At 49.3% G+C, this 12,960-nt stretch overlaps 1 protein-coding gene across 1 annotated transcript in view; it reads left to right on the forward strand.

Annotated features, from left to right (window-relative positions):
- Window positions 1-10,160: 10,160 nt before the first annotated feature.
- The window catches only part of LOC138295494 (zinc transporter ZIP9-like), a 156,253-nt gene continuing 153,453 nt past the window's right edge, over window positions 10,161-12,960 (forward strand). The window contains exon 1 of the mRNA XM_069233835.1: window positions 10,161-11,227. Within this exon, the coding sequence (XP_069089936.1) occupies window positions 11,132-11,227 (96 nt within the window). The 5' untranslated portion in view covers window positions 10,161-11,131. The remainder of the gene's footprint in view (window positions 11,228-12,960) is intronic.

The raw sequence follows: 12,960 nt of genomic DNA on the forward strand, positions 1-12,960 counted from the left end.
GTGTGTCTGTGACGCCCCCTCCCAAGATACACAAACGCAGGCACACACCCACCCAACAGCCATCCACCTCACGACAGCCTCCAGCGCATGCACCTTCACCCAAAGTCACCAAACGTACACCTCCTACAACCACCATCTCTTCCTCCACTCCCATCCCCCCTCCAGCTACCCGTCCCAGTGTATCCCAAAAACTTTTCCTGTCCACCCTTGACCTCTTTCCCACACCTCTCCCATCCCGTCCATCTCATAGGACCCGAACTAGCACCTCAGCCACAACATCTCCGGGACCAGTGGTGTCTGTAGTCACCGGAATCTGGAGTGCACCGGCCACAAGGGCAGCCAGTGTGGCACGGAGCCACAGCGCAGACAGTCCCCCACCTGTGAAGCATCAGAAGTTGGCCAGTGCCCTGCGGGAGAGGGGGAAGACTCCAGCCACCAAAGCCGCTCCCAGGGGTACAGGTGGGAGTGTGGAGTCAGCTGTGACACCTTCCAAGGTGGGGAAGGGCCACAAGAAACCCGGCAAGTCTGGGAAGAGCAGCATGGCGGAGAAGACCACCATCATCCCCACTGCCCAGGAGGCCACCACCAGCACCATCCCAGCTGCCCAGGAGGCCACCGCCAGCACCATCCCAGCTGCCCAGGAGGCCACCGCCAGCACCAGCCCAACTGCCCAGGAGGCCACCGCCAGCACCAGCCCAACTGCCCAGGAGGCCACCGCCAGCACCATCCCAGCTGCCCAGGAGGCCACCGCCAGCACCAGCCCAACTGCCCAGGAGGCCACCGCCAGCACCAGCCCAACTGCCCAGGAGGCCACCCCCAGCACCATCCCAGCTGCCCAGGAGGCCACCGCCAGCACCCGCCCAGCTGCCCAGGAGGCCACCGCTAGCACCCGCCCAGCTGCCTAGGAGGCCACCGCCAGCACCAGCCCAGCTGCCCAGGAGGCCAGCACCAGCCCAGCCGCCCAGGAGGCTACCGCCAGCACCAGCCCAGCTGCCCAGGAGGCCACCGCCAGCACCAGACCCGCTGGGCCATGAAGGACCGCCAGCAAAAGCCCCGTTGGGCCATGAAGGACTGCCAGCACCAGCCCAGCTGGGCCATAAAGGACCGCCAGCACCGCTGGGCCATGAAGGACCGCCAGCACCAGCCCCGTTGGGCCATGAAGGACCGCCAGCAAAAGCCCCGTTGGGCCATGAAGGACCGCCAGCACCAGCCCCGCTGGGCCATGAAGGACCGCCAGCACCAGCCCTGCTGGGCCATGAAGGACCGCCAGCAAAAGCCCCGCTGGGCCATGAAGGACCGCCAGCAAAAGCCCCGTTGGGCCATGAAGGACCGCCAGCAAAAGCCCCGTTGGGCCACAAAGGACCGCCAGCACCAGCCCCGCTGGGCCATGAAGGACCGCCAGCACCAGCCCTGTTGGGCCATGAAGGACCGCCAGCAAAAGCCCCGTTGGGCCATGAAGGACCGCCAGCACCAGCCCCACTGGGCCATGAAGGACCGCCAGCACCAGCCCCGCTGGGCCATGAAGGACCGCCAGCAGCTGAGACCCTGCAATGGAGACCGCCATCTCATGCACCGCTGAACAGGGTACCGCCATCTCAAGCACCACTGAACAGGGCACCGCCATCTTAAGCACTGCTGAACAGGGCACCACCATCTCAAGCACCGCTGAACAGGGCACCGCCATCTCAAGCACCGCTGGCCCATGAGCGGCAAGGGCACTGATGCAACTGAGTCCGTCACAGGGTGAATGATGCACTCTGTGCACCATGCCCCCTCCAGAACCAGTGGAGACTGCCATCCACTACCTCTGTCCTTAGCAGGATGAAGCACTCTGGGCACAAAGCCCCCTCCAGAACCAGTGGAGAGATACATCCACTACCTCTGTCCTTGGCAGGATGAAGCACTCTGGGCACAAAGCCCCCTCCAGAACCAGTGGAGAGATACATCCACTACCTCTGTCCTTAGCAGGATGAAGCACTCTGGGCACAAAGCCCCCTCCAGAAGCAGTGGAGTAAGGCATCCACTTGTGATACTGTGGCTTTGCACTCCCCAGGATTGAACAGTGGGCAACCCACCCACTTGTGAGACTTGAGAGACTGTGGCTTTGCACTCCCCAGGATTGAACAGTGGGCAACCCACCCACTTGTGAGACTTGAGAGACTGTGGCTTTGCACTCCCCAGGATTGAACAGTGGGCAACCCACCCACTGTAGAGACTTGTGAGACTGTGGCTTTGCACTCCCCAGGATGGTACAGTGGGCATGTGGCCCCCTCGTGGATTTGGCGTTGTGCACTCAAGCGGCTGAGGTGCCCCGCCTTTCCCTCCCCCTGAGGTGCCTGTTTAGTTGCTCCCTGATGCCCCTGCAGTGTTCTCTTCGTCATGGTCGGGGATCTTGTGTGGGCCTCGCCCATACCGTGTGGTCCCAGTGTTTCACGAACTTTCTTAGAACACTACCTGGACTACTATGCTTGGTATATATTATGTACATGGTGTATATATATATTTCTGCCTACTTGCTTTTAATATATTACAATGGTTACACTCATTTTCTATTGTCTTTGCATTCTTCTGGGGGGCTTGGGGGGTGTAACTATAATGTATGTATAGATATGTATTAGTGTGTGTGTTGTAGTGGGTGAGGGTGGGGGTGGGGTGTTGTGTGTGTGTGTCCCTGTTTTTTGCCTCCTCCCTCCCCTTTGTCGTAGGTGCAGTACTCACCGTGGTCTTCGCCGCCGCCGTTCGTGCTCCTGGTAGAGTAGCAGGAAGGCTATTGCAGGTAGAATTTGGAGTTCCGGGTCCATGGCGTCCTTGTTCCTCGTGGGGTGTGTAGAGGTGAGTGTTTTCCCTTCGGGATTCCTGTTTCCGCCGTGTTTTTATCCGCGGTGAATCTGCCCCGTAAAAGGTGGCGGATTGGCCTGTCATAATAGTGTGGGCGGTACATTGTCTCCCGCCTGTCTGTTGGCGGTGACCGCCGCGCTGTTTGTTTGTACCGCTGTGGCGGTCGGAGTGTTTAAGTGGCTGTCTTTGTTGGCGGTTTCCACCATGGTGGTGATTCCAAATTTTTTACTGCCGGCCTGTTGGCGCTCTTACCGCCGCTTTAACACCGACCGCCAAGGTTGTATTGACCACCAAAGTGTCCCCAGCGAAATTGCAATATTGTTGGAAAAAAGTTAAATGTTTGGGACACCTAATTGAAAAGAGAATTACGAAAATCTCCAGAGAAAGGGTCACAGCCATATTGCGAGTGAATCCTCCAGCAACACAGAGAGATGTCAGGATGGTTTTAGGAATGGTGAGCTGTTGTCACCAGTGGATTCCCAACTTTTCAGTCATTTCAAAGCCATTGCAGAAGATGACTCATAAAGAAGTTACTGATCCTCTAGTGCTATACCAAGCCTGTATGAAAGCATTTACTGAGTTGAGAGAAAGTTTGTGCAAAGCCCTGGCTTTGGGAATGCATGATTACACACAACCCTTTATATTGTTCTGTCATGAGCATGATACATGTTCTTTGTCTGTCTTGACTCAAGTCCATGGTGGTGCAAGCCGCCCAGTGGCATATTTTTCGGCTACTTTGGACCCAGTTGCAGCAGCTTTACCAGTCTGTCTGCGATCCGTTGCTGTGGTTGGATTGAGCCTCACTCAGAGCGAGAGCATTGTGATGGGACATCCTTTAACTGTCATGGTCCCTCACTCCATTGAATGTTTACTCACCAAGACACAGCGTTTGACGAATGCCAGGCTGACACGTTATGAAACTGTCATCCTGCGGTCCCCTAATGTATCACTGACAAGGTGTACAGTGCTTAACCTAGAAACCTTGCTTCCAAAAGAAAACTTTGAAATTGACAGATTGAAAGAAGTTGAACATGACTGTCTGGAAGTAACTGATTTGTGTACAAAACCGAGACCTGATTTTCGAGATACTGGATTGGAAGAAAATGACCAAGTTGTTTTCTGTTTAAGAGACAACATGGGAACACTGAGAGCAGGATATGCTGTATGCACAACTTCTGGTATACTTCAAGTGTCCTGGCTTCGAGGAGTGCAAGTGGCGGAACTGGTAGCCCTTACTAAGCATGCCATGATTGTGCACAGCTTAAAGTTACCATTTATAAAAACAGCAAGTATGGATTTGTAATACTCCACGATTTTTGCCAGCTGTGGTCACAGAAAGGTTTCCTGACCTCTTCTGGTTCACCAGTCAGAAATGATGAGAGAATTAATGAGTTCTTACAAGCTATTCAAATGCGTGAAATGATTGCTGTGGTGAAATGCAGTGCACACCTGAAATCACAAGATTTTGTTTCAATTGGAAATCGATATGCGGATCAAGTCGCAAGGTTTTGTGCATTGAACTGTACATCTTTCAAAGATAAATGGGAATTGTTACCTGAAGACAAAAAGTAACCAAGTTATGCATTACATGTTATAGATACCCTGGAAGAATTGAAAGCGTTACAGGATAATGTTGACAAAGATGAGAAAAAGAACTGGCTAAAGTTAAAATGTGCACAACATGAAGATGACGTCTGGGTGTCTAGGAAGGGACAAGTGGTCCTGCCTAATAATTTGTTGACTCAAATGGCTAGATAGTATCATGGCCAAGCACATGTTGGAAGGGATGCCATGATCCGTACTTTTAAACAATCTTGGTTCAATCCAAAGTTTAGACAGGTTTCCGAAGCAGTTTGCCATTGTTGCATCATCTGTCAGCAAATGAATGTGAGTAAAGGGACTGTGGTATATTTGAGCCATATTGGAAGAGCGGGAGGTCTGTTTAGCAGAATGCAGATGGATTTTAAATGCCTGTGTGTGGAGGATTGAGATGTGTATTGGTGATAGTTTGTATCTTTAGCCATTGGATTGAAGCTTACCCTACACGAAGAAATGATAGCCTTACATTAACAAAGTTACTGCTTAGGGAACTGGTACCACTTTTTGGGTTTCCGGTCTCTTTAGAATCACATAGAGGAAGTCACTTCAACAATGAAGTCATTAAATTACTATGTTCAGCTTTAAACATTGAGCAGAAGTTGCATTGTAGTTACTGCATTGAAGCCTCAGTACTTGTGGAGAAGATGAATGGTACCTTGAAATTAAGAATGGCAAAAATGTGTGCACCCAGGAATCTGAAATGGCTTGACGCACTGCTGTTCTGATGACAATGAGAAACACGCCCAACTGGAAAACAGGACTGTCACTGCATGAAATCCTCATGGACAGAGCAATGAGGTTGCGAGTGGTTCCCGCCAAGGCTCTTGTGAACATGACAGATGATATGGTGTTGAACTACTGCAAAGGTCTGGCTGATGTGGTTCGCTCTCTCTCATATCAGGTGGAAGCCACCACACTGCAACGGTCTCAAGATCAAAGCCACAACCTGAGAGCGGGAGATTGGGTTGTGACCAGGAAGCACATGAGGAAGACGTGTTCGGAGCCTCAATGGAAATGCCCTTACCAAGTAGTACTGATTACTCCTACAGCTGTGAAGTGCGCTGGAGTTCTGAACTGGATCCATGCCAGCCAAACTCGGAAAGTACTGTGTCCGTTGGACAATGAAGAAGAGTTGTTGAGAGTACCAACAACATCCAGAACAACTACAGAATTAGAGAAGGGAGAAGGAGAATCAGAGACTGAATCTGAACAGACTGAAGCCAGTATAAACACTCCTGTGAGAGACAAAGGGGGCGAGAGATATAGAAGAGTGACAGTGAACCAACATCAACTGAGGTAGCAGGAGAGTCTAGTCAGAGGAGGGCTCTCCCAGAAGCAGATGGTCTTGAAAGACAAATAGAGCCAACTACAGACCCCAAGGGGGAAGGAGCTGAGCTGGATCAAAGCCAAAACACTCTGACTCCTCCTGAACCAGTTGCAGGTACGTCAAGAGAAAATCCTGCAGAACAAAGAGAAATTACAAGTCCGACACTGAAAAGAGCATTAACAAAAGGTCCACTGAAAGGAGATAAGTGGCCGAAGTCACAAGCAAAGAGAAAAGAAGCAGTTTCAGTGACAACAATTGAGGAAGAAGTAGATACACAAGAAGAAAAGATTTAAGTGATGGAGAGTTAAATAGAGATCAAAGATTGAAAAGAAAGAGAATTGCAAATCGAAGGTACGCAGGTCCTGAATGGGCGTATGCAACGACAAGTGAATGGCAGAGTGAATTTTTGACCTTTTGTTTTGATCGAGACATTCCAGGTCAATATTTTGGCACTTGAAGGGGATAAACGAACTGAACTTTACAAACCGTGAATCTGAGAAAAGTGCAAAAGAGACTATTGAAATTAACCGGAAGAAACTTTTTGAAATAACCTTATTTGACAAGCTAGTAAACTGACTTTGGCAAGCTACCTATTTTTGACAAAGGGACCTGGAAAAAAGACTGAAGGCTGTAAATAACTGCTAAAGAAGATTAAAGTTTTTGTTTTAGATTTTTGCTGCATAGTTAAAAAGTTTTCTTCTACTTTCTGATTCTTTACAGATCATGAATAACCCTAGCCAACAGGGTAGAAATAATAGTTGCTGTAAATACATGGGTATTGGTTTGGCGATTGTGTGTATGATATTAGGTCTGATGTTGATTGTGAGAATGACTTTTCGTGACATGAATGTGACCAACCATACCTCTGCTCTAGAAACAACTACTGCACAGACGTAGAGAAGTTTATGATAGATGAGAAATACACGTAGGTAGTATGCAAGGAGAACTTTCTTCTAATGTTTTCTATTGCTTATTGCGTGAATATGTTGAGACGATGGAAGCGAGAGATTGTTATGTCTGCACTCAAGTTTCTTCATCAGTAGAAGGACTTAATTATCGTAGTTTGTCTCTTACTTACGGAATAAATTGTAGTCTTTTACTAACCAGATTTTATAACCAGGAATACATTCAGTACTTCTACTCGAACCATGATGTGGTGTTTTCGTTTATCCCAATAATTAGGTATCTGAATAGAGTACCGAAGGAAAACACTATAGAGTTAGTGACAGGATTCTTTGGACCTACATTGACATTTGGCACTGCTTACGCACACTAACAACTTGACATGCTTGCTTACACCTATAGAAAAGAGCTTCTTAGATCAGACGGATGATAGAAGAAAAGCATTAAAGGAGAAATTAGAAAAGGGCCTAGAGAAAAGGACATTAAGAAATGATCATGCATTTAGTGACATAAAGACTCAAGGGAGATTAGCTTTAGATGGACAACACGTAGGAAAGCTTTGTGTATATAGGCCTAATTCTAGAACTGATACGATGTTTGTGGGAACAAGTGAATGTAGACATGTGTTTTTGTTTCAGAGTAAATGGATGTTCATGTTGAATGGACAAGACCCAGCAATTCCAGGAGTTTATTACATCAGTGGACCAAATGTGTATTACCGTCTTCCTTGAGGATGGAATGGCACATGTTACTTGGGGATAGTTTTCCCAAAGATTTATCAACTTGAGAACTTGAGTAAGATACTTAAAATGACTGAATTACCTCATGTTAGACAAAAGTGAGAATTATATTCTGGCATATTCAGATAAATATTTTGAGTTATAATTCCTTCAGCAGGAGTTGTTCTGAATTCTTTGAAAATTTGAAAGTTGTCTGCTATTGTGGATAACAGCTGACACATTTTTCTGGAGCCATGAAATGGCTGCTGTAAGATCTATGACTCTTCAGAACTACCTTGCTTTTGACATCCTTTTAGCAAAGGAGGGCGGAGTTTGTAAAATGCTGAATCTGTAACATTGTTGCTCATATATACCTAACAATAGTAAAGGAATTATAAGCCTTGTTAACAATTTGACTAATGATAGGGCTGATTTGAAAGAGATGAAAGAATCTGGAGTTTGGGAAAATGTTGGCAAAGGTTTTGCTTCTGTGGGAAATTGGCTTAGCAACCGAGGGAATGGGATAATATTGAAAATACTATTATTGCCTAAAATTCTCATGCGGAATGCTTATCCCTTAGACATTGCTTCTTAAATGGTTCGAATAGCTTAGAGTCCCCTGTTTCTGAACCATTTCCCTTTCACTGCCCGTTGCTGATGCTGAACGAGCTGGTATCCAACTGACGGAGATAATCGCAGCTTGCTGATCCACATGAGGAGAGGTATAACAAAATGCTATTGTTCTTGTTGTAAGTTTGTCTTTTCTTTCTATGTACCAACCGCTATTTTGATAGAGCCACAGCTAGGTGTTTTCCAAATTTATGTTGACTAAAATTGTTTTGCATGAAGTCCAAACATGCTATTCTAATCAGAATGTTAGTGAGGGAAACAATGTATGTTGCTCAGCTGCTGAACCTAGATGTATGCTATTTCTATTGCGCAGTTATTTCTGCTATTGATTCGTACTGTGTCTTTCGATTGTTTAGTGATCAATGCACTAGTTAAATTGAGATTCTTTAGAAGATTTGGCCAACCTGTGTTGTTCTTGTATGTGTATCAGATGGTTTTGAGACTAATTTACATGATATTAGCATTGTTAATATAGGGAAATAAACATTCTAAGTTTTATATAAAGGTGTGGTTATTCATGGCCAAATGGGTTATGTTGAGTGAAGATTTCTGACTCCAAAGGTATTTGAATGTTGTTTATTTATGTTGTTCAAATATTGTGCTGTAATTGGGATTTATGGCGGAATTACCCTAGGTGTGGTCAAAAGGTCCACCGAGCTTCTAACGCGACGTTACTCAAAGTGCGGCCCGCGGGCCGCCAGCGGCCCCACGGACCTACCTTGGCGGCCCGCGAGACGCACAACAAACGCCATATGATAATGGCCGCAGTATGTAAACATAGAAGAGGGCAGCGGGAGCATGCGCAACAGTGGCTTCTTTGTGCATGCTCCCGCGGCCCTCCTCTATGTTTACGTACGGCGGCCATTGTTTATGGCATTACCGTGACGATCCTGGAAGCCAAAGCCCCATAAAAGTCAGCGCTTGCAGCTAACTTTTACGGGGCTTTGTCGTCTGCTTCCTGTCACCGGCTCCACGTCTGCTGCCCGCCTGCCTGCCTGTTCTACATTTGTGGCATCTTTACAGTGCTTTGAGTCAAGTAAGGCTCTTTGGTTATTTATTTATTTGTTTTTAATGTAGTGTGTGTTACTGGGGTAGAGGTGAGAGCAGATTGCACTGTGTGTGTGTGTTACTGGGGTAGGGATGAGAGCAGATGGTGCTGTGTGTTTTACTGGGGTAGGGGTGAGAGCAGATGGCGCTGTGTGCAGATGGCGCAGTGTGTGTTACTGGGGTAGGGGTGAGAGCAGATGGCACTGTGTGCAGATGGCGCTGTGTGTGTTACTGGGGTAGGGGTGAGTGCTGATGGCGCTGTGTGCAGATGGCGCTGTGTGTGTTACTGGGGTAGGGGTGGGAGCAGATGGCGCTGTGTGCAGATGGCGCTGTGTGTGTTACAATGTTTTGAAAAAGGGGGTGGGGTGGTTGTTCCCCCTCTAAGCCCCGCCCCCTCTAAGCCCCCCCACCCCCCCCCCGCTGTCACTTCAGTGCGGCCCTCGGCCGCAAACCATACTGCAATTTTGGCCCCCGAGAAAAAGTTTGTGAGTACCCATGTTCTAACGCGTCCCCTTATAAAATAATAATAAAAGACCAAATAAGGACCGACGTGCTTGCAGTAACTGTTAAAGAATTGGGGACCGTAATTGATAACTTTCATTGCAACTCGCAAAAAAGGAGAAATTCTGAAAATGCCCCCTACTAATTGCGATTTGGCATGAGTCGCAAATGAGGCGCAATCCCCAGTGTAAGAATCATGAGGTTTTCGATACTAAATAAGTGATGCAAACTGTGATTTTGGAAAACGCAGGGTTTGGGACCACAATATAGTTTCATACATCTGACTCGATGTTCTTTATCGCCCTATGAGCCCCACACGTGTGACACTTGTAGCCAAATATAGGCTCTTTAGTTAAAAGGATGTTGCATTCTAGAAGGTGTAGACCTGCGCTTAGATTGAGAAAACCGAAACTTAAGTTCAATTACCGAAGTGCTAGTGCCTAGAAGACTGAGTTACAACGGACTATGCTGACAAATGTCTACACATCCGATATGGGGCGGTGCAAGGACGCTCTGAAAGTTTCAGAAAAGTGGGGTGTGTCTGTAGGTTTTAGACGAAGCCCCGGGACTGCAAGTCGTCAGTCTGCGGAGAGAACTGGACCCAAGCAGCAGCCACATGTGTTTCTTCCCAGGCACGTCCTGAGCGGCCGCTGGGCCCCGGGGTGTCCGGCTGTATCCGCCGCTGGGGGCCTGAAGTGCGACGTGGAAGGAAGGGGGGGCCTTGGCGAGGAGTGGAGGGGGCGCCGGAGGACGGGGCGGTCTCGTGACAGAGCACGCGGGACGGACCCTGCAGAGGAGCGGGGGCAGGAGAGGGCAAGAGAAGGGGACTCTGAACTCACGGACGGGGCAAGAGACGGCTGCGGGGGGCAGGAGAGGGCAGCGGGGGGCAGGAGAGGGCAAGAGAAGGGGAGCGCTGCGTCTCCGAACTCACATTCGGGGCAACTAGGAAAGGACAGAAGAGCGGCACTTCTGCCAACCCGAGCACTCTTACCCCCAGAGAGGGGGCGCTGCAGGCCTGAGATCCCTGGCAGCCAGGGGATGGGGTGGGCGACCCCGCGTCCCCGAGGAATACTGACTGGCGGGGAGGTCTGTGTGTGGGTGGGGGGAGGGGATTCTGCCGACCCGGTCACTGACAAGCGAGGAGGAAGGGAGAGTGTGGTAGAGTGAGAGGGAGGTGTGAGTGAGTGCCGTCCCGAGTAAAAACTGGAATCAGTGAGAGAGCCTCACTCCTGAGCTCACTCACGAACAGGAAAGGCGGCAGTTCTGGGCACTGACATCAAGGCACGAAAGGTAGTTCTGCTGGTGAACATCTGGGGGGGACAGCATAGCAAGGGGTGGGTCTGCTGCCAAGGGTGGGCACACTGACAGCCAGGGTGGAGGAAGATCTGCTGCCGTGCTGATAATACTGTCGGCCAAGGAAACTGAAGAGGAGGAGGCGCTAAGCATGCAGATGGCGTCGAGGCACTCGTACGAGTCCATAAACTGCACCGCAGCTTCTCTGCTGGACACTTAACACCGATTCTCCGATCGGAGCGCTGCGTGCTCCAGGCGCTATAATCCTGTCACCATGGAGGGGCTGCTGGTGGTCTGCTTGATTTCCCTGGCCATGTTCCTGGGGTGCTTCCTCCTCGGTCTCATACCGCTGGCAATCAAACTCTCCGAGGTAAGCTCATTCGTTCAACTTGTGTCATAGCAGTTTGCAGACACCTGGCTGTGCTCATGAGTCACCCTGTTGTCTTGGCGCTATGAATGCGGCATTAGCGCCGATGCTGTGAGTTTGGTTCCAAGCTGTGAAAAGTCTCCTCCTCTCTGGTTTACCCGTCGGTTCCCTCTGCCACGCGTGTGACCGCTGAGAGTTTTGTGGGGCTGTGTTGTGTAAATGTGCCTCCGCGTGGAGAGTTGCACTTTATATTCCTGGCAGCCTGGTGTGCATGGAGGGCGCCCTGGGCGGTGGCCCTCGAGCTCTCCGGGGCGCAGATACATCCTCATGATCTTTGTCCCTTGTACGTGCGTTTCGTCACCCGGGTCACATCGGTGGAGCTGAGCTCAGCTCCCAGAGGCCGCCTCCCTCGACGGGCAGGAGAAGTAAACAGAGAAGCGTCTGTGGAGACGGCACATTCCGAGCGCACCGAGGGCTCCTGAGGCACCAGAAGCTGGCCGGGCGGCAGCACCGCGAGAAGACTACCACCCGCACTCTACTGACGTCTAGAGCCTGAAGAGCTGGGGACCCCTAGGGCAGGGCGACCACCCCCCCTTTGGTGTTTCCCGACTAAGCGTTTGGCCTCCATCTCTTGAAGGATTTGGTCCCACAAGTATGCCCGAGTCCAGCAGAAATCATGTGCACAAGCTAGCGATACTGCTTAGTTTACGCAGAACAATCTCGGCCCGATTACAGGGGATGCACAGTGGCATCCTGGTGTGGGAACCCCAGCCCAAATCAAATGGGGGTCGGGCAAGTGATGTAAACAAAAGAACACCCTGACCCCTTGCAGACCCTTCAAGAGTGAACCGAAAGGAGGGAAGATGATAAGAATGAAGTAAGCTCGAGGAAGGAAATAGGATTAAAAAGAAAGGATAAAAAGCAAGAAGAGAAGGCAGCAGGAAAGTAGGTGAAGGAAAATGAGACAGGATGAAATAAATGCTAAAAATCAGAAAAAAATCAAGAGGCAACGAAGGAAGGAGAAAAATAAAGTTAAAGGAGCGGAACAAAGAAAGGACAGTGGAGTTAACGAAAGGCAAGGAAGAACGAAAAAGAGTAAGAAAGAAAAATGCGTATGAAAGAAAGGACGCCATAAAGAAAGCAAAGAGAAAAGACCAGAAAGGAGAGACGAAGAAATAAAAAATAGAAAAAGAAAAATACATCAAACTGAAAAAGACAGGAAAGAAAATGAAGAAGCGAGAAAAGGCAAGCCAGGAAGAAGAGAAAACGAAAGAATTAGAGAACGGTGAAGGAGAGAAAACAAGATAGAGTAGACGGGGTACGCAACATTTTAGGCACTGCCTCTGCAAAAGAGCAGCTGCATAGTCGCAAACCAGCTGAAAGGCAATTACGTAATTACAGGTGGTTCCTGGGACCTGTAGGCGTGACCCTAGTCTGAAGGTTTCCCTTCCTTTCTCCTCCGTGCTGCAGTGGAAGTTGCCAGCCAACACACAGCGTCAGCAGCTGCCCCAGCTCCAGCGACACCGCACCTGCTGCTGAACTCTCCTGCTTGGCTGAGGCTCCCTCCCCAGCCTTAATCTTGGCCAAGCCTGGGCCCATCAGAAACTGCTGTTTAGGTTTAGTGACATAACTGAAAGTCAGTGGCTGGGAACACACCCACACAGTGAAGTGCAATGCATTTATCTTTTGAAATGCAAATATTTTCATTTGGAAAATCAAGAACTTGGCCTGCTTGA

This window comes from Pleurodeles waltl, chromosome 5 (genome assembly GCF_031143425.1).
Source record: "Pleurodeles waltl isolate 20211129_DDA chromosome 5, aPleWal1.hap1.20221129, whole genome shotgun sequence".
NCBI lineage: Eukaryota > Metazoa > Chordata > Amphibia > Caudata > Salamandridae > Pleurodeles > Pleurodeles waltl.